The sequence below is a fragment of the Camelus dromedarius genome, chromosome 2 (assembly GCF_036321535.1).
Source record: "Camelus dromedarius isolate mCamDro1 chromosome 2, mCamDro1.pat, whole genome shotgun sequence".
NCBI classification, from domain to species: Eukaryota; Metazoa; Chordata; class Mammalia; order Artiodactyla; family Camelidae; genus Camelus; species Camelus dromedarius.
In genome coordinates, this window is record NC_087437.1 from 111,282,205 (window position 1) to 111,304,300 (window position 22,096).

General features: G+C 45.2%; 1 protein-coding gene across 1 annotated transcript in view; it reads left to right on the forward strand.

The window, feature by feature from the left end:
- Positions 1-22,096, forward strand: part of HUNK (hormonally up-regulated Neu-associated kinase) — a 100,327-nt gene that overhangs the window by 50,965 nt on the left and 27,266 nt on the right. Inside the window, exons 3-5 of the mRNA XM_031458775.2 lie at positions 324-379; positions 5,343-5,478; positions 17,802-17,929. Coding sequence (XP_031314635.1) covers positions 324-379; positions 5,343-5,478; positions 17,802-17,929 — 320 coding nt within the window. The remainder of the gene's footprint in view (positions 1-323; positions 380-5,342; positions 5,479-17,801; positions 17,930-22,096) is intronic.

Below are 22,096 nucleotides of genomic sequence, written 5' to 3' on the forward strand. Positions count from 1 at the left end.
AGCGGAGCCTGCCTGGAATGACGACTTCCACCGTCTCCCAAACCCGGTTTCCTTCACTTCCAAGTTTCAGTGTTGGTCCCGCTTTTCCCAGAAACTGGTTTGTTCTGCCCTCCTTGCTGTCTGTCTTCTCCGAAATCATGTAGCTTTTTCAGTCTGCAGCAATTACTTATATCACGTTCTATAAATATTTACTTATCGATTGCGTGAGTTTTGGCAGAAAGCTTTATGAGTTGGTTCAAAGTGGCTCTTAAACATTTTCCTTTCAGAAGCAAAATGTTATTCAAGTGCTTATCTGAAATGTTGTGTGGTTTTCTTTATTTCAGAGACTTGAAGATAGAAAACTTGCTGCTAGATGAAGACAATAATATCAAGCTGATCGGTATGACTTTTTTTTCCTTAAGCAAGATTATCCTTCAAGTGGTGTGTTGTCAATTCTCAATTATTTATTTTCTGACTTTGAAAATTATCATGGTCTATTTCTAATCCCCTGACAATACTTCTAGAGCATCACCTTTTACCTCCAATATTTAATAATAGTTTTGAAAATGAAAATTAACTTTAATAATAATTTAAACATAAAACTAGTTCTTAGGATTATTCAAACTTCTGCTTCTCCATTAATTCAGGTGGAGCTGAACTTTTCTAGGGGCTCTTTTCATTTGAATTCACCAGAAAGCTTCTTAAAAATAGTGGAAAATAGTTTGATTCAGAAATGCTGCCCTTAGCTTGACCACGCCTTATTCCACTTTTCAGTGAATGCAGAGGCACTGAAATAAGAGGAACGTGACTTGCTTTCTCTTTTTAATCCCTTTATCCCAGCCCTGTAGTACACTGGTGGTCATGCAGAGAGAAACCCCCACGGAGGGCTACTTAGAGGTCTGTACCAATCAGAAGGAGGTTCTGGAATGGAGTGAGTCACCATCAGTTTACAATTCAGGGTCCATAAGTGAATTCACACTCACTGTTTAGAAGAGTCCTGTTTCTGTTTGCCTGTATGTTTGCTCTTGGCAGGCTCTCAGGGGATCATTTTTATACCCAGATGTGAGCACCATCTTTTACTCCTTTTTTTCTTTACCCACCTCAAATGCAAGTAGTTTCTTCCACCTTGATCAACTTCAAACAACTTTATATTAGGAGTAAAGAGAAGAATCAGTAGAACTTTGTGAATTTAACGTTCATACCCAAGAAGGAAATTCTGTTTGGCAAATACTGAAAACCATCTCAAGACTTTCTAAAACATATCATTCAGATGACCAGTTACATTCTTTGGAATCCCAGTTGGCTTCCAACCCAGAAACAGGCAAGGTGCTGCAGGGACACCAGACGCCTTGGCTGGGTGATTAAGCACCATTGACAGGTGTCGATAAACGCACTCGTTGTTATTAGAAGATTAATAAGAGGAAACTGATTCCTGCCACCCCCCCCCAAAGATTTTATAGGATGTATTCTTAAAAGATTCTTGGGCAATTTGAAGAATTTTTTTTTTTTATCAAATTGTTTTGCTATTGCATTTTCGTTGTCCTGAGGGCCAAATACAGCAGCATTCAAGGCAGACGTTGAAATGCCTGTAGGATGTCTTTCTGGCCTTCGTTTCCAGGATCTGTGGCGTAAACAAAGGCACGTCCTAGTCCGGGGGTGAGGGATGGAGGAAAGGAGATTGTTTTGTAAGTTCCCTGGCAGGCTGCTCTGGGACTTGCCTTCAGATAATGTGGTGGTGACAGTGACAGGGTTTCCCTAAAGCAGCAGAGATTGTAAGAGAACAGGCTGTGTGAAGGCCGGATGCACATTCCAGTACGAGTTAGAATAATTCGTTTCCCTGTGCATCGTCTAGATGGAGGCTGGTAATTCTGGCAAACTGCAGACCACGGAGGGTGGTCTCCATTCCTGCTCAGCATCCCGCATCTTCCTCTCACTTTGCCTCCCTCTCTGCCTCTGTCCTTGCTCTCTCTTCTCTTTCTTCAAGCCTTAGGTGACCATTTATAAGAGCAGGTGTGTCCGAAGGAATAAACGATGTTGAAAAGCTCAGACGTTTTCATTGCTGAGAAGATTCTGAAAGAACCAACCTCTAAATAGCGGATGAATTTATAAGTAGCTCATAGATTAGTCGCCTAATAAACCCTCTTAGAGGAGACCTGCGCAAAGAAGATGAAGGAAGGATAGACCTGAATTAGAGCCCACGGTTCCCCTGGAGGTGAGTGGGGGGACCCTTTAGATACCAGGAACCATTTTATTCAAGTGCCTTCGAGTTGTCACCTCTTAGCTTGGCAGTCACTGGACTGGCACCCACATAGGCATTGCAGCTCATCTGGACAAAATGTCAGAAACCAGGTGTCAGAAACCTGAATTCCCAAAACTGCTGGGAAGGAGGCTCCTATCCCTGGATGTCCCTTTGTTAGAACTTTTCACTTGGCGCCCAGTTCTCTCCTGACCAGCTCAAACCCAAGAGCCCTAAGGCACAACTCAATGGAAAGAGACATTCTGCCATCCCAGAGGGCAGCTGCGAACTGCCTTTAGTTTAGCAGAATCTGCATTCCCTCATTTTTTCTTACAGAGTAGGCTGGAGGAGGGAAGGAAAAGTGCTGGAGGCAAGGAAGGCCCAGTGTCTTGTGGGCTTTCTTGTCCCTGGGTTGGGCAATTTGGAGCAAATGCCTCCACAACTGTCTCTTTGCAACTTGAAAGCCCTTTGAACCTTTTCTTCAAAGGGATTACCTAGTTGCTTATTCAAAGGTTAATTATAGCTATTAGCATTTTCTCTTAATAGTTTCTCTTTCTTTGAAATAATTTGATTTAAATAAATTTACTTAAGCCATATAAGCCGTGTTTCAAGTTAACTAGAATTAACCAGAATAAGATTTGATATAATCAGGGTTCCCCCTCCTTAAAAAAAAAAAAAAAAAAAAAAAAAAAGCAGGCTGATGTTTTTAGTTTAGTGTAATCTTAAAATGTAAGAGCCACAACTTACAACAGTTTTGCACTTCAGTTTTCCAAAACAGCGTTCGTTGGGGCATTTTTTGAGATTCATTTTGTAGCTCTTAGAAAATTGAATGGTAATTGGCTTATGTGTTTACCAAATCTAATTGAGGCAGACCAGTGTGGCATTATGGGGAGGCGAACTTCTCCCTCATTCCACAACTCTAATTATAGGCATATGTGTAAAACTCTAATGCTTACAATTAAGCATGTGAAACATACCAGTTATTCCTCTACAGGGTATTTTAAATTAAGCCCTTTTGGCTGGGTCAACATAAGTCACTTAGAATGTAGATTTTTATCTTCTTCATTCCCCAGATCCTCGGCTAATTTATCTTCTTGAAACTGTGCTTAAGACAAGGCAAGACGCTGTGTTAGCAAGCTTGCCTGGGAGCCTGGGGGGTGATCTGGCCTCTTATCTCTCCTCCCCTGCCCTTTTGTAAAATCAAGCGCTTTGTCGCTTTGTCGTAGACCCAAGTCAAAAGTTGAGGGAAGAAACTGAAGGAGTTAATGGAACCCCATGGAGATTAGGAAGGGAGGTTTTTAGGGGCTCCTAGGAGATTGGGCTCTAAATCACTGTTTATGAAATTTTCCTTAAAATGTTGCTCCAGTTAATATAATCTTTATTCCTTGGTGCTATGTCTCCGTCTCACCATAGAGGGCGCTCTTTACGCGTTGGCTGTTTCCTTCAGTTTCCTTTAGGAATTGTAAAGGGCCATTCAATGTAAAGCTCAACAAGATTTTCTACTTCCGACCACACCCTTCTCCCACTTCCGTGATACTACGGGGTGGGGCCTGAGATCAGGGGCCCTCAGATCCTTTTGAACAGCAATCTCCTCCTAAAATACAAATCCAAGAGAGCCTTGGGACTCATGAAGGGCCTTTTTGGCAGGTTGTGTGGGGCCTACTGGTGCTGACTGGGCTGATGGGAAAGGAAACGGGGGCCAGGTGAGGGTGGGAGTGGAAGAACTGGGAGCAGAGGAAGAGAGGAGGAGGGAGGTTAAGAGGCAAAAATAAAATCATACACCCCGTCCCCTCCAACCCCAACCCCAAAAGAAAAGTGTGTGAACAGGCAGCATTCCTGGTTGGTTTGCCAGTCTCCGTCTTGGCTCTGATTCTTCGTTCCAAGTATGGGGTTCCGTTTAGAAACGCTCTTTGACTATACAGCTTAACCCAACGACTGTTGGGAGGACTCTTAGCGGTGTATCTTGTAACTTCGTGGACTCACAGCTCTACCCTCCGCCCTACTGATGTTTCTCCTTTCCTGAGCTTTCCTACAGCTTTCCCAAGAGCCACGGCTTTGCAGGTGGAGACGTGTTAAAGTCGAGGAGAAAAACACAGTAACAAAATTAGATGTAAATCCTGCCAGTTGAGAAAGTGCGAGGGTTTTGTCCAGACGTGAAGCCTGTCTTTGACCACAGCCCCTTTCTGACTGAGCCCTGTGGGCTGAGTCTTCTGTTTGGGGACCAGAACCATAATATTTACATTGAAGTTCAAAGGAGGAGCCCTGGTCTTAATTCTGAGATCAACAAAGATAGAGGAAAGCTATCAGATGAGGCCCTGACACTAACAGCTCTCTAATTACCTGTCAGTTGCCGAGTCTGTAAGAGCAGAAGTAAACACAGCACAAAAGGCGTAACGGACCCTTTAGGTGCCCTGGGCTCGTCTTTCTTCTTCCCCGCTGCCAGGATCAAAGCAGTGCTGCGAGGTCACTTAGTCTGGTTCTCATTGCTATCTTTTCTGGCGTTATTTTTCCAGCCAACATTCAGCATTGTCTGAATCGCTGGGTGTATTTTTTCCCCCTCTTCAAATCACCATATGTTGCCGCATGCGTTGGGAGCATTTTTAAGAGACTTGCATGAAATGAAATGAAAACATTCAGCCGCAAAAGTCACCTCTTAACTGGTAGGATCGCGTGTCACCTGGGATGACACTAGTGCCAGCCAGAGAAAATCGATCTTCCTTCATCTTTTTCCCACTTGGCCAGTTGGAAGCCAGCAGGCTGACTCCAAGGACTTCTGCGTGTTCTCTCTTCCTGCCTTAGTCCTCGAAAGCGAAGACTATCTTTTTTCTGGATGACTCATTTCCAAGATTTGATGAAAATATGTTTTGGTTCAACATACGTTTTAGCTCGAGTTGGATTTTCCTGGGAGGCCTGATGGAAACTGTTTCCAGTTCAGCGAGGGAACCACTGCCTGAGATTCTTTTGTCTTGAGACCCATATCCAGAGGTTATGATTCCCAGCTGCTGGTTTTCCTTTTGGATGTGAAACGATGTGTTAGCCTGAGAATGTTTCCTGCCCCGCTGCCTCACCCTCTCCTTCACTTCCACAGTTTTCTAATTCAGAGCCTTTTTTCCTCCCCTCTTTGCAGACTTTGGTTTGAGCAACTGTGCCGGGATCCTGGGCCACTCCGACCCGTTCAGCACGCAGTGTGGCAGCCCCGCCTACGCCGCTCCCGAACTCCTTGCCAGGAAGAAATATGGCCCCAAAATTGATGTCTGGTCCATGTGAGTTATTGAGCTTCTGAGAGTGAATGCTCCCTCCTGCTGTCTCCACCGTCTCCTTCTTATGAAACAACATTTGAGTATTTGATGAGAATGAGTTATAGGCTCTGGGATGTGTATCCAGTGATTCTTTGGGGTCCCACTTTCCATCTCTGTTCTTTCTGTCTTTTATCCACAAATTGCCCAAGAGGCTTTTATTAAAATTTGTTAAGGTGCCCAGGGAGAAGCAAACATTGCCCTGCACTCGCCGAGATCATGTGCTGGTTTCATGCATCACTCATGTCCTTCCCCGGATCAAAGTCTCCCAAAGGTTTCCATCAACATCAGCGTCAAACCCAGACTCGGTGCCCAGCCACGCTCCTTGCGGGTCTGGCTTTTGCCCACCCCTCCTGCCTCTTCACCCACCACCCCACCCTCAGCTCCCGGTTCTTCAGACACGTTGGCCTGTTTTATCTTCTCTACTTCTGGTCTATGCACTTGCTATTTCTTTTCTTTTATTGAAATATAGTTGATGTTATATTAGTTTCAGGTGTACAACATAGCGATGTGACATTTATATATATTATGAATTGATCCCCACAGTAAGTCTGGTCACCACCTGTCACCATACAAAGTTATTGCAATGTGATTGACTATATTCCCCATGCTGTACATTACATTCCTGTGACTTACTCATTTTAGAATTAGAAGTTTGGACCTCCTAGTCCCCTTCACCTATTTTGCCCCACCTCCCACCCCCCTTCCCTCTGGCAAGCACTCTCTATTTCTTTTGCCTGAAATGCCGTTTCCTGGTCATTCAAATGGCCTGTCCAGTCCCATGTTCCAGTGTTAATCCAGTGTCACCATGCAGGGTCCATCTCTTGTTGTTCCAGGGATTTCTCAGCACCCAGCATAGAGCCTTGGCTGGAGAGGAAGGAAATAATGAAGGAAGGAGGGAAGGGAGGAAGGGAGGAAAAAAGGGAGGAAGGGAAAAAAGGAGGGAAGGGAGGAAGGGAAGGAGGGACAGGCATTTGGTCCAGGTGAGCTGAAGCCGGAGGATCTGGGCTAAAGTTGGCAGAGGAAGCAAAGGAAAGTGACCCAGTGAGGGGACTTCAGGAAGTTCCGGTTGGAAATTATTCAGAGGAACCAGAGATAAGAATGCGATTCTGAGGGCACCAGAATTCTTGGAACTTTCCCAGAGAGGACCAGCTCTCCCTGGCACCCCAGCTTAGCCTGTTCAGCCAGGGGCTGAAGTGGGTTAGTCAGGGACAGCTGCTGATTGCATAGAGTTAACTGTCCCCCGTGGTCCTCAGGACAGTGTGTGAGGCCATCTCAGCATGCTTTACACAGACAGGGGATGCTCAGTGGTTAGTGCAGCCCCGGGACACACGGCCTGCCCACGGCGGAGCTGTGCTTTGTGCTTGAGCCTGAGCTCCTGGTTTCTTTTCCTACCTCTCGAGAGGAGGTGTAGTGGAGGCTGCATATGGAGTGTGTGGGTGCTGATGACTTGTGCAGGAAGGGGGACAGGGGTCGCCGGGGTGGGTGGGAGTGATAGCAGGGAGCAGCGGCAGAGGACACCTTCTCTTTTGAGGTGCCCCGGGTGGCTTGGGCGGCATTGCTAATCACAGAGTTTTTATATGGTGCCCAGATGGGCCTCAGAATCCTTCTCAACATAGCCCTCCAGACAGCCGACACCAGTGGATTAGAGTCAATATACAGGTGGAATCCATTCTTGGTCTCATAAGTGTCTGGCACATAATCTGTTCTCAATAAATATTTATTTATTCATGAATGAATAGAGCTGTTTTGAGTCTATAATCACCTTCTTCCCTTAGGTATAACTTATTTATGCTAAATGGGAAACTCTGAAAGAGAAAATTTATGTGCCAAAAAGAAGGCTATGGAGAATGGGGCGTCTGAAAGACCAGGAAGTACAGGGGTGTCTCATAACTATGGCAACAGGGAACAGGGTGGGCGGCATAGTGATCAAAGGGAAAGAAAGGTCGGTAGGTTGGAGAGGAGGTTACAGTGTGCTCCTGAGATCCTGCTCTTGAGGGGAATGGACAATACAGTGTCATCACCGGTTGTCATGGTGATGAGACTCAGCCTGTGTAAGGGGGACCTTTCCAGTCCGTGGCTGATACAGCAGGCATCTCCAAAAGGTCTAGAGCTGCTGGTAGAAGGAAGGAGTGTGTGAATCGTCAGAGCTGCAGGAGAGCACCTGGCCTTGTAACCAACACTGAGGCCTTTACTAACCTCCACTTAATTGCATTTTTTTTTAAGAAGGTGACTTGCAGCTGAAGATCTCCTGAAAGCTCTAATCAGGCCTTATTCTTAGTCATGATGCCATCAAGTAATGTATGCAAAAGCCTTTGATACACAGTAATGCACTGTACACACTCTGGTCTTCAGTTCATCGCGGCAAAGCTCCGGAGTCCCACGTGGGATTTCCAGGTAGACCGGAAACCACAGCCCCACGAGTCCCTGTTTGGGTGCCCTGTGGCAGGGAGTTGGGGTGGAGAGTTTTACCCTTGCTCAGCCACAAAGGACCGTGTTTTAATCTTTGTTAGAAATGAGGTTTGCCTGGAGCAACCCTGTGTTAGCCGACTCCATCCTAGGGGGTGAGACCCCATGACCCACACCTAATTCATGGGGATGATATAAACTAGGCCCTTTTTAGAAGCTGTTGATGAAGCTTAAAAAAAAACAAAAGGAAGCTGCATGAGCCAAATGTTGGCTTACTAGAAATTTGTTCATTCGGCAAATATTCGTGGAGCCAGGCGCTGAGCCGAGTTCTGAATGCACAATGGTGAGAAAGACAGCCTCGGTCTGTTCTGCTCCTGTGATGATCATTGTTAACCCTCACACCCTCCGACTGAGTGATGGGCAGTGTCCTAAGGGCTTTGCATGTTTCAGCTCATCTCACCTGCCTAACAACGCTTCGAGGGAATGCTCTGTTGTCCCACTTTACAGATGAGGACACTGACGCCCGTGCCCAGATAATACAGCTGGTGTGTGAGAGAGCCAGGACTCAACCAGCTGGTTGGGCTCGAGTCTGCCTCATCACCCTCTGCTGCTCCTCCTGTGTTGTTGTCCTTCTTCTTGGAGGGTTTACATTTTAGTGGGGCAGACGGACAAAATTTTTTTTTTAAGTTGTAAATTCAGTGTGGTCACTGCTGTGAAGGAAGTGGGTGATGGGGGATGCAGGGAACGAGGATTGGGTGGCCTTTTTTTATTGAAGTATAGTTGATTTACAAGGTTGTGTTAGTTTCTGGTGTACATCAAAGTGATTCAGTTATACATATATATATATATATATATTCTTTTTCATATTAAGTTACTGCAAGATATTGAATATAGTTCCCTGTCCTATACAGTAGGACCTTGTTGTTTATCTATTTTATGTACAGTAGTTTATATCAGCTAATCCCAGACTCCTAATTTATCCCTGCCCCCTTTCCTTTTAGTAACCATAAGTTTGTTCTCTATGTCTATGAGTCTCTTTTGTGTTCATTTGTGTCATTTTTTTAGATTCCACCTATAGGTGATATCATATGATATGTGTCTTTCTCTAACTTATTTCACTCAGTATGATCATCTCTGGGTCCATCCATGTTGCTGCAAATGACATTATTTCATTCTTTTTTTTATGGCCGAGTAGTAGTCCAGTATATATATATACCACATCTTTATTCATTCATCTGTCAGTGGACATTTAGTTTGCTTCTCAGTCTTGGCTATTGTAAATAGAGCTGCTACGAACATTGGGGTGCATGCATCTTTTCAAATTAGAGTTCTCTCTGGGTATATGCCCAGGAGTGGGATGGCTGGATCATATGGTAAATCTATTTTTAGTTTTTTAAGGAATCTCCATACTGTTTTCCATAGTGGCTGCACCAAATTACATTCGGGGGAGGCCTCTTGAGAAGACCTCAATGTCAAATCCTAAGGATGAGGAGGACTCAGCTATGGGAGGAGGGAGGTGTTGGGGGAAGGCTCTAGGCAGACGGAACAGGATGTGTGGAGGCTGTGGATGGAGGGTAAGGTGTGGGTTTGGACTTTGTCCTAAAGGGAATGAGAGGCCATTGGATGCTCGTAAGCAGGTGGGTAACAAAATGTTATGTGTTCTTCAGAAAAAGATATGTTGGAACTCTAAACCCCAGTCCCTCAGAATGTGACCTTACTTGGAAACAGGGTCTTTAATTAATTAAACGAGGTCATGAGGGTGAACCCTAGTCCAGCATGACTGTGTCCTTTTATAAAGAGGAAGTTTGGACACAGAGAGACCCAGGGAGAAGGCCATGTGAAGATGAAGGCACGAATCAGATGACACATCTCCAAACCAAGGAGCCAGAGATGGCCAGCAGCCTGCCAGAAGCTTGGGGACCAGCAGGGACAGAGTCTCCCTCATGGCCTCAGGAAAACCAACCCTGCCGACACCTGCTTCTCAGACTTTGAGCCTCCAGCACTGCGAGGTGATGCATTTCTGTTGTTTAAGCTCTGTGATCTCAGGAAAGGTCCAAGGGGAGTAAAAACTCACCACGCCAGATCCCAAGAGCCATTCTCCTTCCCAGGGTACATGAAATATTTCCTTTACTGAATCAAGTTCGCTAATTGACAGATGAAACGGACTAACTGAAGTCTTCATCATCCTTCTCCCAACAGTGGAGTGTAAGTCTCCGTCAGTCCTCCCAACAGAGGTCACTCCATGGTCAGATCAATAAACCACAGTCTCAGTCCTGGCTGTCTCCAGTAGGCCATACATTATTGGCTGCATGAAAACCAGAAGCAAAAGAAAACCACAAGTAGAACTTCGTTCACATGATGCTGGAAGAGTCCCTGGAGTAAGAGAGGACAAGCCTTGGTGCATAAGCACTTTTCAAGAGGCCTCTGTGTCACATTTGCTTACGTCTCTTTGGGTGAAGCAGATCGCATGGCCGAGCCCAGCATCAAGACGAGAGGTAGACTCCACCCCTTGATGGAGGGAGTGGCAAGACATCCGTGGCTTTTTTTCCCCCTTAACGGAGGCACTGGGGATGGAACCCAGGCCCTCGTGCATGCTAAGCATGCGCTCTACCACTGAGCTATTACCCTCCCCACTGTGGCCTTTTTTTTTTTTGGCAATTGAACACACTCATCTATTGCTATGGACTGAATCATGTCCCCCCTGCCACAATTCATATGTTGAAGCCCTAACCCCCAAAAGTGTTTGTATTTGGAGGTGGGGCCTTTGGGGGGAAGGTCATGAGGGTGAAGCCTTCACGATGGGATTAGCGTTCTTATAAGAAGAGGCTCCGGAGAGCTCGCTCACTCTCTGACATGTGAGGACACAGGGAGAAGGCGGCTGCCTACAAGCCCGGAAAAGAGACCTTACCAGAACCTGGCCTTGCTGGCACCCTGATTTCCAGCCTCCAGAACTGTGAGAAAATAAATTTCTGATGGTTAAACTACCCTGTCTGTGGAATTTTATTATGGCAGCCTGAGTTGACCAAGATACCTGCTTGTAGGTAGATGACCTGTAAGTCACACCTGAAAACAAAGCGGGGATGTCAGGAGGCACAGTGCAGAGAACAAACAAAGCCCCCAGCTAGCTTAAATTCAAGAAGGATCAGAAGAGAGTTGAATCTGCTCCTGAGGGGTGAGGTGGACTTTTCCAGGTGGACAACAGGAAAGGAAACTTTCCAGGCAGAGGGAACAGCCTATGCAAAGTCAAGAAGATGTGAAAAATCTGTTTCCTCTTGCTCTTCATCTTGGAGAAAACAAAACTTCAGAGCCTTCTTTAAGAATTCAATTTTCCACCGGTTTGGGGTGTTATGTCTGAGAAACTGGTCGGGTCTGTGTCTGGAAAACTGGTTAGGTTTCTCTTTGGTGCCCACGACTTTGCTGCCAGAATTGGAAATGGAAGACCCAAAAAGAATTTAATTTTAAAGGCTGTTTAAAAAGAGAATGAAAGTGGACCGATCTTCTCCCCGGGTCAGGCACTGTTATTTTAAAACATCCCTTTTTATTGCTCTGAAACAACGACAGAATGAAGGGTTCACTTCCAAAATCAAAAGCAAACTCTTGTCTCCAGAATTTTTTTTTGGACCTTGGCAGACAAATGGGCCTTTCTTCAAGACTTCCGAGACTGACTTAGGAAGAAAACCAGCTTGTCATTCAAGGAAACCTTGCTAAAGAAAGCTCCTCCCCACAAATGGGGCCCCCAAGATCCTCCTCATCTAGTGAATCAGGAAATGGAAGATGGCACCTGCTATCTTGAGGGTTTCCCATTATTTTCAGTGGTCATTGTTTTCATATTTGGAATCATATATGAATGTTTTTACATTCATTCACTTCTTTCCCTTAGTCCGTGTGAATGAAATATCTCTATCTCTAATGGATTTTGAAATTTCAGACACAAAAATAAAATGTTCATTCTGGTGCAGCGAACCTTTTTTATTGCTAACTGACTTGTCCTCAGAGTGGCATATATGCTAATTAAAAAAAGAACTTTAATGCAGATGTACTTTTTAAACGAAAAGAATCAAAATTAACTTAATTTTCAGAATATTACAATGGCCTTTTGAGAACTTTGGTGAGTCTCTAAGGATAAGGAAAACAGGAATTGAGAATTCTATCCTGGAAGGATTGAGAATGCAACATTTTTTTCACCAAAGCTGCTCTTTGGTCTCATGTGGATGTGTGAGGTGGCGGAAGCGTTTGTGTGAAGTCCTGGTGCTTAGTGGAATGTCGTACTGATATGCCCAGACCACCTTCCTGCGATCACTGGGTCTGTTTTCACCTTGTGAGAAAAGCCTCTGTCCCAGCACTGTCCCTTTGGGTAGACAAGTTGGCCGAGGGCACCATCTTGTTTCCAGCCCTACTATCCCCATATAGGCCTAAGCATTCAGGAGGGAGGGTGGGAGAATCTGTTCCAGTCCTCAGGCCGTGTTTTGTAAAAATACTACCAGACACCATCAGCTACTTCCAAGGGCAAAATATGGCAAAATAGCGCCTCCTCTCCATTCACACCCCCTTAAAATGAAAGTAGCAGGAGAAGGAGGCAGAAAGAGGAGGCTGATGGCTTCTTTTAGGTCCTTTAGGGCTTCTGACTTTTAAAAGAGAAGATTTATTTAGCTTCTGAGATTTTTCAGTTATAAAATCCGAGACTTTTTTGTTGTTGTTGTTTGCTTTTTGTTTTTGTTGCTAGCATGTGCATTTAAAACAGAAGGGGGAAAGGAAGAAAGGAGTGGGTGGGGGGGACTCTTAAAATCCACAAGAAAATAAATTCTTGCTGAACACAGACCATTTAACGGGGAAGTCGTGAAGTTTGAGATTTTCCAAACGGGTGGATCTGTTCCCACTCTGCTTTTAAGACGTTAAAGCGGAAGTTGTACTGAAAGTTGATACTGAAAGATGGAAGGATATTGCCTTTAGGCAGAGAGTTGTTTTTAATTTTTCCAAGGCAGTTTCTTGAAGAATCACGCAGAAATAAGTTGTGTTGGCTGAAGGCTCTCTCAGCTGCGCGCTGGTATAGAGTGGGCTGCCCACCAGCCCCCTGAGAACCAGTATTCACACCCTCCCCTGACACCACACCTCTGTCAGTTGCTTTGTCCCTTGCGTCTTGTTAAAGTTGCTGTCTGACTTCTCCAGGGAGCTGTGTCTCCAGGTCTTTCCTTTCAGAGATGCCGAGTGATACCCCGGCTTTTCCTCCAAGGATTATTTTTGTGTATCCGACTAAATATCAGGACCCCAACTTGGCTCCTGATTTAATCCCAAAGATTCCACATCTACGTTTCCGGGGCCCCTTTCTCTCTTCTTCCAGCATCAGCTTTTCTTTCTCTTTTGACCTCGGAGTATTCCACCTGGCCAGTCTCCTTGGATTTGCTTCCATCCATCAGTGACTCACCCTTATTTCTTCCTGCTTGGAAAGCCCTGAATTATATTTGCTTGTTGCCATCTCATCACTTTCTTTAAAACTATCTGTGGTTCTTGGGGGCCCCACGTCTGCCGTGGAGAAGCTCGAAAGCCCCTGGGCCATGTTTCAAAAGGCACATCAGGAAATTCTGAACATGTTTTGAAACTCCTACTAATTCTACGGGATTACGGAGGTTTATAAACTGCATTCCACATTTCCCCTTGGTATTCTCACATACTTCCGAAAAGTCAAAGGGACTAGATTTCTCTTTATCCAGATATGAAACGTGTATGAAAACTCCCGGGGTGGGGAATTGAGATGCTCAATCTGGTTTCCCTTTTAAAATCTCCTGTGGTTGTGTGACTTAATTAATTAAGGTTTCCGTTATTCTTTGGCAATAGGGTACAAATGTATTTGCAGCTTTTTATCTCTTGTTTTTGAAAGGTTTGTGATGAAACAACAGATCACATTTATCAGGCACTCAATTCTTGCCAGGCATAGCATTCAGCATTTTCTGTGGCTTAGCTCATTTGACCCACGTACAACCTAAGAAGCAGGTGTTGTTACTGACTGCATTTTATAGATGAGAGACGCTGGATGAAACAGCTGTGTCCTCCTTACAGATATGGGACGTTTCTGTTGATGATAAATTCCTCCAAGAGAAATGGAAATCTGGAGGGAGTTTGGTAAAATAATCAGTTAGAACGCCTGTAAAAACCACTTGCTCGATCCTGGTCTGACCACAGAGTTCACCAGCACTGTCTTTAAGACAAGCATCCTTCTCCTTGATCTGTGGTCACCACCAGGTAGCAGAGAGGGGCAGTAACTGGAGGAGATTTTTGTCATCTTTTGTAGCCAGGGGTGACAAGAAGACACGCAGTTTAATGTATTAAGAACTCTTTGAAGAAAGAAACTTCATGAAGATTTTAGAGTTGGTCCTCTGTTCCCATATTACATTCGCCAAACTCCTTCAGTTGGATCCCTGCCCCATTACCATAACACCCCACCTCCTGTAGCATCCTGCATTATTTTAGGCACCCCACCTGTGACAGGACGCTCAGCATCCCTAAAGATAAAGGGAAATACGAAAGGTAATAGGGCAGCATTCGTCAAACTTGAGTATCGTCCACTCTTCTTGTAAAGGAAGAGCATTCTTGGTAACCCCTCATGTTGACTTCTCATTTTTATTTAAATTTTACTTCTTGGGCATAAATGTAAAATTAAACTCCTTTTATTTAGGGTCCTGTACAAATGAAAAACCAAAGCTAATTTACAAGTTAAATCTAACCAAGATGAAAAAGGACCCTCAAATATTCAAAGTAGCAACATTCATTAAATGCCATGGCTGCTGTCCGCAGGAGCTGAATTGCTGTACGCAGTCTGAGTGGGAGTCTCACTGCTGGGCACAGGCTCTTTGAGCTGCTCAGGCCCAGCTCACTCATCACTTTTCACTGTCCCAGTGGCTCTCAGCCTTGAGTGTGCATCCAAAGCACCTGCAGGGAGCCCCCCCTACCCCGAGCCTGATTCAGAAGGTGTGGGGCCCAAGAATTTGCATTTCTAACAAGTCCCTAGATGCTGCTCCTGCTCCTGGTCAAAGGACCACACTTTGGGAACCACTGTGCTCTTCAGATCATCAGGAGGCTTTCTTTCCCACAGATAGAAATACAGGAACGCCATTGACAAATTAAGTCTGCCTCTGCTCCTTTCTCATTAGCCTGTGAGAATCAAGCTGATATATTTTAGCAAAAAGTGTGTGTTGGTAAGTCACAAATGCAAAAAGCAGGTGAAATGAAATGAAATCAAGTGTGCACAGTGGAGGATGACTGAGGAGTATAGTGTCCGTCTGATGTCCCTGGTTGGGCTTTGTCAAGTGTTTTAGTGTGTCTCCAAGAGAAAATCAAAAGTGGGGCTGCTGTGGGGGGAAGGTATAGCTCAGTGGTAGAGTGCGTGCCTAGCATGCAGAAGTCCTGGGTTCAATCCCCAGTACTGCCATTAAAAAAAAAAAAACCCTGATTACCACCCCCCAAAAAACCCCTTACAATTAAAAAAAATTATTAAAAAAAAAAGTGGGACTACTGACCCCCTGAGGTTGTGTCCATGGGCCTCAGGGGGAGAATCACTGAGTATCATAAAACACTCACTTGTGGGAAAAATGATATTATTTAAGTACCAGGTGCTTCAGCTTTGGGTGAACATGTTGGAGCCAGGATTAAGGCACACAGAGGTGAGCAGGGACCGGCTGACTGGTGGTGTACCCAGCCAGTGGGTGGAAGTTACAGACTTCGGCTTAGTATTTGGAAGCCCCTTCACGTGCATCGAGTTGCCCTGAATGGCAGCCTTAGGGAGCTTGACCCCGAGGCTCTTCAAGGGTCTTCCAGCAACAACCCTGTGGGGTGTCCTACGAGGTTTCCAGCCATAAGAGCCTTGTGTCCAAGACCCCTTCGAATGCAAAAATGATACAGTTTGGAGGCCCTCTTAGCTTTCCCTCTGTCACTCTCCAGGGCTGACGGAAGCAGGGATGGTTGGCTCTGCCTCAGACACACCCACAGTGCCGCACTGCATCGTAGGTTCTCAAACATGTCACCTCCCCTGAACCCCCTCCCTCTGCCCCCCAAACTGGCTCCCCTCTCAGCCTCTTCGACTTCATCACCATCGTCGTCCTGCTTTCCGCCTTTGCATCCTGCCTCGTCCCCTTCAAATGTCTCCATTGCATATTTGCTTTTCTCTTTCCACTGTACACCTCCCCTCCCGCTGGGACTTTATTCTCAATGTGCTAATTATTGCCACAGTCTCCTGCTCCCTGTCCTGAGCCCCTTTCCTCCCCTTAATGCCAGATGACTGCTCCCCACATTATCTGGCTGTAGAACTTTTATCCCCCCCCACCATCTGTTCTTGCCCTAGGGAATGGTTTCCATGAGGCACATACAGGGAAATGCTGCTCTAAGCAGCTCTGGCTGTGTTCTGTCCATTCTTACCTTCTGTGCTTGGACTATACAGTTTATCCTCATATGCAGCCAAAGACAGATACGCTCACACACATATACTTACCCCCGAGAGGCCACCCGTCTTCACGTACTTACTACGGTCCTCTCCCTCCCTTAATTGAACTCCTCTGGGGTCAAGAGAAGCCAGAGCGTTTTCTTACCCTCTCTGCACTCACTGCTTGAAAGGCTTGTGCTTATTTATTTGTTTACTTGTGACTGTCCCTTCACCCCACTCTAAGTCCAAGATGACGAATCCTTTTCTGGTCCTCCCTCCGCAAGGCCAACATCTATACCACTGCCTGGGGCCAAGAGCCAGCCCGAAAGCATTTGTGGAATGAATGTGGAGGTGTCTGTCTCTCTAACTCAGCTGTGACTTGCAGAGCAGGAACTGGGTCTCAGTGGATGTCTGCAATTTGAGAAGGATTTCTGGCTGGAGCTGGGGGGCTCCAGACCTGTCCTTATCCAGAGCACTGTGGTTCGGAGGCACCTCAGTGCAATGGGGCCCCAGGGATCTTCATTTCAACCTGTCTCATGGGATTTGCTTTGACTGGAGATCCTGTTGCCTGTTTTTAAAACAGATTCCCTTGGGCACTTTGAGCACTTGAGGCCTCTAGGCAGGCAAGGCATTTCATCCCCATGAGGAAATCGCATCAAAATGATAGTAGGTTTGCACATCGGGAAAATAAAAATCCTCCAAGAGATGTTGCTGTTCTCTAGTTTGGCTTTGGACGTAAGCAGTTAAGCCCATTTGGAAGGCCTTTTGACCACATCTGAGATATTGGGCCGGGGCTACGTAGCAGAAACTCACAGTACACAGTGATATAAAAGCATAAGAGCGAGAAGGAGACCCCTCCCCTCCCCTCCCCTTCCCCTCCCCGACCCCTCACAAAGGAATTTCTCTAGTTACAGGTCCAAACAGAATTCGAGGCAAGCGCTAAACACTGGCTTGGGGTATAAGACTTGTTTCAAAGGGCGGCGTGGAAACCAGGCAGGCTGGCCAGGCTGTGACTTGCCCCTCCGTGCAGGGTCTTGCCCTGAATATTTGGTCTGGCCTCCTCCAGGCTCCGCTTTGTAAACCACACTTGGAAAACCACATCGTGGCAGAACTAATTTTATTCAAGGTTCCTGTCGTCCCCCAGGTATTTTTTCACATCATTTGGTCTGGCCAGCCTGCCTGGTTTCCTGGTTTCCTATGTCCCTTCTGGAAGGGACATAGTTTCCCCTCCTGAAGGGGGTGGGTAGCTCTGGATAAACCCCTCTTACAGCCATCGTCCAGGTCCTCACAGTTCGCCCATGCCTTTCGCATTTGCTGTTTCAAGGCAGAGCTAAGGATTCTAGGAAATGACGGAGAAGGCGTATCGAGGGGCACGCGAAAGCGACAGGGCTGCCGCCGGGCCAGGTCCGTGGCCTCTTTGTCACCCTCTCCTGGGGGTTCTGGTCTCACGCTCCGGTGTCTCTCTTTTCAGAGGTGTGAACATGTACGCCATGCTGACGGGGACCCTGCCTTTCACGGTGGAGCCTTTTAGCCTGAGAGCTTTGTACCAGAAGATGGTGGACAAGGAAATGAACCCCCTTCCCACCCAGCTCTCCACAGGTAATGCACCTGCTACTCCGATTCAGGGTCCAGGGTACTCGATCTCTTCCTAGTATTAAAACGAAGTCTCAAGAAACGATTGGTTTCCTATCTGCAAGGAGCCACTCCCCTCATCTGCCCGCAGTCCTTTTTCTGTCATAATTCTGAGCCCCTAACTTCCTCCTTCCTCCTGCACAAAACACACCTGTCAGAAGGACCGTAGTCTCCATTGGAAAAATAATGGAGGCTGAGTTGTTTTAAGACTCACCCTTTTATAGTGTTGACTTTGAAAACAGTGTTTGTCATCACATTTCTATTGTGTCTTCCTTCGGCAAGCCACTCTAAAGAGATATTAGTTTCATTTGAGTTTGGTCTGGGATTTGTTTTGCAATGTGGGTTTTTGAGCCCGTTCAAAAGCGTTTAAATCTACATGGGTTCAGTTACTCGATTAGACTGAGTCATCAGGTGTGTTTGGAAAGTACACTCAAACTTTAGCTGGTTCCCATTTCAGTAAACAGTTCCTATAAGGTTTGGTTTCAGATCCAGCAGATTAGTACAATTTGTTCTTTTGTTTGGTTCACAATTCACTTCAAGTTCCTGGCCTCGGCTTGGCCTTGATGGTCGTTTAATTGGCTCCTTAGAATAAACTCACCTTCACTGAGGTAAGGCATGTGGCCAAAAAAAAAAAAAAAAAAAAAGGTGTAATTATTTAATTTCAATTTATGATACATGGTTCAGCTAGAGCACTTTTATTTTACTACTGTTAGGTTTTTTTTTTTTTTCTTGAGTTTACAAAGCGTCTGTGAAGCTGACCCAGAATTTATGGTTGTCAAATGGTGTCCAAGCTGAAATGTGTTCTTGTCCGTAATTACCTAGTTCGGTTCATACTTTCACCTCTGCTGGGGAGGGCAGAATCTCTGCAGGCTGAAAGCGAAGCGGGCACTATGTTCTTGGGAAGATGAGTTACAGTTCCGTCCATATAAAAGAAATAGTTCTGTACTGAGAGCCGTAACTCCTGGAGTTAGAAAATGTGCGAAATGTTGACTGAGTTGTTATACTTAGGTTTTAGAGCTTTCAGAAATGTTGAAAGTGCTGCAGTGAAAGCACATTCGTGCCTTCATTCCACGTTTCATATGCATTCACTTGTTCTGTGACTGCCATTCACTCATTCCATAGTTCACGTGCATCCACTTACTCCACGAATATGTACTGAGCATCAACTATGTGCTAGGAACGCTCCGTCACCAGGAAGAGAAGTAAGACAGTCTTTACCCATATACAGCTTACCTATCAGCAGGGGAGGCAAAAAACCAACCAGATAAACACATGTGATGTTTGGTGGTTTAAGTGCTCTAAAGAAAATAAGAGAAATCAGGATAAGAGGATAGAGAATAAAGATAGTTTTTTTTTTTTTTTTAAAGCGGTTAAGGTTTTCAAAAACCTTTTTAGTGTGGTGTGATTGTAGATTCATACAGAGAGACCATCTGTCCTTCATCCAGTTTTCCCCAGTGGTAGCATCTTAAATAACTGTAGTTCAGTATCACCACCAAGACATTGCTGAAATCCATTGACCTTATTCAGATGTACGTGTCGCTGTGTACTTAGTTCTGTACAATCTCATCACATGTGTAGGTCCACGTGACAGTTACCGCAGTCACGATACAGAACAGTACCATGACCAGGATTCCTCATCCTACCCTCTAAAGCCACAGCCACCTCTCTGTTTCCCACCTTCCCTAACTCCTGGCCACCACTCACCTGTTCTCTGACTCTGTAATTTTTGTCCTTTCAAAAATGCTGTATATATATATGTGTGTGTGGATAGATAGATAGATAGATAGATAGATAGATAGATAGATAAGCTTTTTTTTTCATTCAGTGTAATTCCATTGAGACCCATCCAAGTTGTTGCATGTATCAATCCTTTGTTCCTTTTTCTTGCTGAGCAGTATTTCATGGTAGAGATATACCATAGTTTAAATATTCGCCCGTTGAAGGACACTGGGTTGTTTCCAGTTTCTGGCAATGATAGATAAAGCTGCTATCAACATTCATACATAGGTTTTTGTTGAACATGGTTTTGTTTCTCTGAGATGAATGCCTAAGAGTGAAATCACTGGGTTGTATACAGTAAGCACGTATTTAGTTTTGTAAAGAATTTCTTCACTCTTGTTCCTAGTGGCTGTAACACTTTGTGTTCTCTCAAGCGATGCATGAGTGATCCAGTTTCTCTGCATCCTTGCCAGCATTTGATACTCTCACTATTTTTTATTTTAGCCATTCTGATAGGGGTCTAATGATACCTTATTGTGGTAACAAATAAGATTTAATGTTTACAAATAAATGCAATCTTTCAAGGTAGTCTCTTTTAAGAGTCATATAGTCATAAATCCTGCCACCTTTCAGAGTGATTCTGAAGTTCCTTTTATGGTTTAGAGGCTGTTTTGTTCTAAGTGGTCCAATACAAAGAACAGTAGGAGGATGTTGGTACCCTCATGCCTGGAAAAAGCAGACAGTGCTCACTTTGAATCCCAACGAGACACTGAAGAACTGGAACTGCTTCTCACTGTAGTAGTCAGGATAACCCAGGTTATGCTGCAGTAACAAACGGCTCCCAGATCTCAGGTGCATAAGACAACAAAGATTCATTTCTTATTCATGCTAGATATCTGTTGAGAGTTGGATCAAGGGTTGGAGGGTTCTGCTCATCCTAGTCAGTCAGGATACCAGATGGTTGGGGTAGCCACCATTTCAAACGAATCTGGTCCCTGCAGGGGGAAAGAGAAGCCTAAAAGTTCTCTTGTCAGTAATGAACTCTCCCACCCATGTTCCAGTCATAACTCCTGACTTTGTAAAACATGTCACATGGCTTCACTCAGCTAAATGAGCTGGGGAAGTGAACTCTGGATGGTGGAAAGCCAGGAATATCTGTTGATCAAACAGCATCAGTGTGAGCTGCAGGCTGTAGGAGGAGGAGCAGGTGGGACCTGGCGATCAGCACTGGGGTGAGTCGGGTAGCTGGACAAGGACAGGTAAATTAACAGCACAAGAAAATCAGTGTCATTGCTTCTGAATCACCAACCTTGTTTTTACCCCAATACTATTATCCAGACTTGGCAGGCTAGGCTCTAAGTGTTTTCTTATTGTGACAATTAAATTTACCCTTAAATAAGTAAAAGTTGCACCCCTGAAAATGTTATTAAAAAAAGTAGTCCAAAGAAGTTCCTCAGAAAGAACTAGAAATGTTCCAAGCAATTTTAGCATCACTGGAGTTAGTGTCCAGCCTCACCTAGCTCCTGCCCTGAGCATCAGTTTTGACTTTGGCCTTGAGCTCTGCGTGTGTGCTTGTTCACCTTCACACTCCTGCTAGACTTTGTGGTCTTGACCTGTCAAACATGAACAAGCATGAACTGCATTTCTAGGTCTGATTTTACAATTAGGGAATTTGGACCTGTCCCTCCCCCTTTGATTCTTTTACTATTGGGATTATGTAAATGTCCACTCACCTCGGGCTTTAACCCGTTGTGCCAGGTATGAGGCAAACATTTGCACCTAGTAGTTGCTCAGGGAATCGAGGTTGCTGACACTTATGTTAAAGTGTGTGGGCTGGGAAGGCAGCCCATGGATTCACTGGATTACTCGAGGATGGGAACTGGCCCGATGCGGCAGGACCCAGAGCTGCAGAGGACGCCCAGGTCATCTTATCTTGTTTAGAGAGTGAATGACTTTAGTTTGGGGCATCAGCCACTCCCCTCATGCCAGCCCCCAGCTTCTCCAACCCTTTGTCCTTTGCACCCCAAGTGTACAACACTTCTTTTCACCTTCATTTATGATACCATCTTGTTTACATCCCATAATACTAGCTTCCCAGTAACAAGAGTAGCTGCCATTTACTGAATGGCCATGGGTGAGGGCTTTTCATAGTATCTCCTGTTGTCAGGACAGCTCTGCATGGTAAGTTCTATTATCCAAGGGGGAAACTGAGTCTCAGCGAGATGGTGTATAGCTTCTCTGTTTCTGAATTTACACCTGCTTGACTCCCACACCTGGATTTCCCTACTATCCTGGGCTGCTTGTCTGTCTTTCCTTATTTTATTTAGCATAAGATGCCCCCACTCCCCTCCCCACCCCAGATTCAGCGGCATCATCTGTTGTGCCTCTGTTTTGAGTAATATCAAAATTGAAATG